We start from the raw sequence: 4,648 nt of genomic DNA on the forward strand, positions 1-4,648 counted from the left end.
AGGTGCTTTTTCCTTCAGTGGAACAATGGAGCTTCAGGAGGTGCAGGGGCGTCAAACGGCTGCTGGCTATGTCCAGATGTTGCAGAGAGCATCCCTCATGACTGAGGGCCCTCTTCTGTGTGGTAACGACTGGGTTTTTCAACAGGACAACGCTACATTAAATCGCCTAAAGGACAAGGCACTTCTTCCACGAGAGTACCATCACTCTTTTGGACCATCCTGCATGTTCCCCTGATATAAATCCAATTGAGAACCTTTGGGGATGGATGACAAGGGAAGTTTACAGAAATGGACAACAGTTCCAGACAGTAGACGCCCTTCCCCTTTCTTCTTGTTGCATATTGAAGCTCTACTTGGAACCTTGTTAAGATCCAACCATGCAAAACGATGCATTTTTTGCCATTTTAAACTTTTGATTGAGACTACATATACACACAAAGGATAACGAACGGGAACGGGTCACAGGTGGGAACACAGCTGACACTAATCCGATTGACACACGAGACAGAGACTTTGAAACTAACAACAAGATGGAGACATGCAAACTTGACACGAGTCAAGGGAGTAACCCACAAGGGGACACAAAACACGAGGAGATAAGAGATAAACAGATACGAAGACAAGAGTGACTAAACATGAAACGTGGAACACGGGGGAGGCGGAAAAAGAACCATAAAGGCTAGATGACAAAACCAAGATCAGAATATACAAATACTACACAATGCAGAGACACAACAATAAGAACCAAAACCAGGAACGTCAGATGAACTTTAGAATATTAAATAAACCAGAATCAAATGGTCCAAATACATAAACCCTGCATCACGGAAACATTACAGATGTTTAATTTGAATCTTTACAGGTGTTAGCAGGTTCGATTTGGATGGAGCCTCCAGCTTTTGTGCTGAGCAGGAATCTACATGAATGTGCTAAAATGCTGAAATGTGCCTCGTGCATATTTTCTTATTTTATTAATTTTTTGTTTTTTTCTGTTTTCTTCCATTGTGTTGGGTTATGTGTAGTGCCTTCAGCCATGCAAAGAACTGTGGGAAACCAGGAAGGTGGCATCTCCAAAGTCTTGCGAGGTAAGACGGAAACAGCGCGTGGCATTTTTGTGCTCTTGTGCAAGTCTCGGCAGCCTCGGTGGCATTGTCGTTCTTTGCAGACGCACGCTTTTGTTGGCACCACAAAGCTGTTTTGACCTTGTGCAATAAATGAGCGTTTGTGTGTGTTTTTATAAAGCTTTGTGCACTTCTAGTATACATGGGACACTGTGCAACAGTTTTATGTGCATTTTGTGTGAGTGTGTGTGGCCTGTTTATTTGTAAAGCCGGTTTCTGTGGCTTTCTGAGAGATTAGTTTTTCATCACAATAGCTGAAGCGTGTTACTCGCTGGATGGCTGATTGGCTCGCTGGTTATGAACACAGGGTAATTCAGAGCTATTAGTGAAAGCTTGTGTTTACATTTTCCTGATCTACAGCTGTCTGCACAAACAGAGAAATGCGCACATGCACGCACACGCATGCACACGCATGCACACGCATGCACAAGCACACACATGTAGCTTTTTGGACCAGCCTTTAAACAGACAGTAGGAGTATACCACAGGAAGCGCTTTCACCCTTACTGTGTGTTTTTGTGGCCTCGTGTGTGTTCCTATACACTGTGTGTTATTTCTGTGATGTGTCAACTGTAATAATAATTACACCCACCGTGCTTTACTCTCAGAAGCAGACAGAGTGTGTGACAAGCAGGGAGTTTCTGGCCTCGTTAAGGTCGTCTCGTCAGGGAGACTGCCCTCCGCCTCAGCGAGCCACAGGATTTGCCGCGGCCTGCGTGGAGAGCTGCTCGTCAGACCAGCACTGCCCCTCCCCCAGGAAGTGCTGCTCCAATAGCTGTGGACATACTTGCCAAGCCCCAGCCAATCTGTACAAAGGTAAAGGCAACTTTTGGAGTTTGTGTGAAGCATAATGTGGTAGCTGTTACTGATCGTCCTATCAAGTGGTTTTGATAGATAGACTGTAAATGAGTAATTAGACCCCAGTTATTAGACTTAATAAGGCAAAATGCATCACAGTGTGTGTCTAAGTCGTCCCGGGAACTCCCATAACTGTCCAAATGTTTCTGTGTCATCTAATTGTAATGTCAGTATGTTACTAGTCAAGTGAGTTATACTGATATGTAACAACAAGCTTGTAACCTGGTCTGTCCTCGCAGGTGTCCCTCTGAAGCCTCGAAGAGACATTAGCTTTTTGGAGGACTCGGAGGGTCGTGTGAAGGTGATGTGGGTGTCGAAGTTCAATGTCAGCGTGGAGCCCGTCGTTTACATACTCCAGTCCCGCTGGAACATCGGCATTCACCCCAGTGAAGACCACGCCTCTCCATGGGCTACTGTAGCCATGGTAAATGGTTAATAGTCACTTTCCATGTGCTAATTAAGTAGTGAGAAAAACTGATATTTACATAACAATTAAGAAGTAAACTTATCATAGACTAAGGAGGGGACTTGTCCTAATAATAGCCTTATGTTTGTGTCTGTTATTGGGGGTTGTTACATGATGTGATGATTATTGATGATTATTTGGGACAGTTGTAGAGTCATTCGGGCTGTAAAACTGGCTCCCTGTGCCTTTAAAAGTGGAGCCGCCCCACAAAGTTTGTAACATATCTTTACCTCATAACTCTCAATTTGCCTTGAATGATGAAACTTCTCAGCTATGGAGATGGATGTTAGACTTAGTTTCCACCTCATCAGTCTGCTGCCTTGCTGTCTAAACCTCTCCACCCCAGTCATCTCCCATTGTGCACACGCGCGAGCGCGTGTGTGTGTGTGTGTGTGTGTGTGTGTGTGTGTCTGTGTGTGTGTGTGTGTATGTGGGTGTGTGTCGTCTGTGTGTGTGCGTCTGTGTGAGGTTAGGTAAATAAGCAGAGCTTAAAAAGGAACCACAGGCAGCCACAGTCATTGCTCCGGCTGACTCTGAATGACTGAATGCTCATTATGGACTTAAATAGATGGTCTGTGTGTCTGTGTGTGTGTGTCTGTGTGTGTGTGTGTCTGTGCGCGTGTGTGTGTCTGTGTGTCTGTGTGCGCTGTGGATGAGTAGATTTGAGCCGCAGCAGTCACATTTGCACTGTCAAGGAGACAAAACAAATTAATCTTTAAAGATTTTAACCATAGTTTGGATAAACCGTTTCATTTCAACACTATCAGAGGAATTCCAGCCTGACAGTGTTTATCTGACATCATCTGACAGGATGTACAACTTTGTTTTTGCAGCTGAACACTCAAAAATCCTTCCTGAAAGAAGTCATTTTCTGCTTTTGATTAGAATCGTATTAGAGAGGTGTTTAGGAGGATGCAGTTTGTGTCTCTTCCATATTAAATAAACCAGAATCAAATGGTCCAAATACATAAACCCTGCATCACGGAAACATTACAGATGTTTAATTTGAATCTTTACAGGTGTTAGCAGGTTCGATTTGGATGGAGCCTCCAGCTTTTGTGCTGAGCAGGAATCTACATGAATGTGCTAAAATGCTGAAATGTGCCTCGTGCATATTTTCTTATTTTATTAATTTTTTGTTTTTTTCTGTTTTCTTCCATTGTGTTGGGTTATGTGTAGTGCCTTCAGCCATGCAAAGAACTGTGGGAAACCAGGAAGGTGGCATCTCCAAAGTCTTGCGAGGTAAGACGGAAACAGTGCGTGGCGTTTTTGTGCTCTTGTGCAAGTCTCGGCAGCCTCGGTGGCATTGTCGTTCTTTGCAGACGCACGCTTTTGTTGGCACCACAAAGCTGTTTTGACCTTGTGCAATAAATGAGCGTTTGTGTGTGTTTTTATAAAGCTTTGTGCACTTCTAGTATACATGGGACACTGTGCAACAGTTTTATGTGCATTTTGTGTGAGTGTGTGTGGCCTGTTTATTTGTAAAGCCGGTTTCTGTGGCTTTCTGAGAGATTAGTTTTTCATCACAATAGCTGAAGCGTGTTACTCGCTGGATGGCTGATTGGCTCGCTGGTTATGAACACAGGGTAATTCAGAGCTATTAGTGAAAGCTTGTGTTTACATTTTCCTGATCTACAGCTGTCTGCACAAACAGAGAAATGCGCACATGCACGCACACGCATGCACACGCATGCACACGCATGCACAAGCACACACATGTAGCTTTTTGGACCAGCCTTTAAACAGACAGTAGGAGTATACCACAGGAAGCGCTTTCACCTTTACTGTGTGTTTTTGTGGCCTCGTGTGTGTTCCTATACACTGTGTGTTATTTCTGTGATGTGTCAACTGTAATAATAATTACACCCACCGTGCTTTACTCTCAGAAGCAGACAGAGTGTGTGACAAGCAGGGAGTTTCTGGCCTCGTTAAGGTCGTCTCGTCAGGGAGACTGCCCTCCGCCTCAGCGAGCCACAGGATTTGCCGCGGCCTGCGTGGAGAGCTGCTCGTCAGACCAGCACTGCCCCTCCCCCAGGAAGTGCTGCTCCAATAGCTGTGGACATACTTGCCAAGCCCCAGCCAATCTGTACAAAGGTAAAGGCAACTTTTGGAGTTTGTGTGAAGCATAATGTGGTAGCTGTTACTGATCGTCCTATCAAGTGGTTTTGATAGATAGACTGTAAATGAGTAATTAGACCCCAGT

At 44.6% G+C, this 4,648-nt stretch overlaps 1 protein-coding gene across 5 annotated transcripts in view; it reads left to right on the forward strand.

The window, feature by feature from the left end:
* Window positions 1-4,648, forward strand: part of anos1b (anosmin 1b) — a 65,528-nt gene that overhangs the window by 43,707 nt on the left and 17,173 nt on the right. For 3 of the 5 annotated variants that reach the window (XM_042215936.1, XM_042215934.1, XM_042215937.1), the window contains 3 exons: window positions 1,023-1,085; window positions 1,730-1,937; window positions 2,219-2,403. In XM_042215936.1, the coding sequence (XP_042071870.1) occupies window positions 1,023-1,085; window positions 1,730-1,937; window positions 2,219-2,403 (456 nt within the window). The remainder of the gene's footprint in view (window positions 1-1,022; window positions 1,086-1,729; window positions 1,938-2,218; window positions 2,404-4,648) is intronic. The other 2 variants (XM_042215935.1, XM_042215939.1) reach the window with 1 other exon arrangement.

The sequence above is a fragment of the Haplochromis burtoni genome, unplaced genomic scaffold, assembly GCF_018398535.1.
Source record: "Haplochromis burtoni strain Fernald_Lab_line unplaced genomic scaffold, NCSU_Asbu1 Contig_875, whole genome shotgun sequence".
Classification (NCBI taxonomy): Eukaryota; Metazoa; Chordata; class Actinopteri; order Cichliformes; family Cichlidae; genus Haplochromis; species Haplochromis burtoni.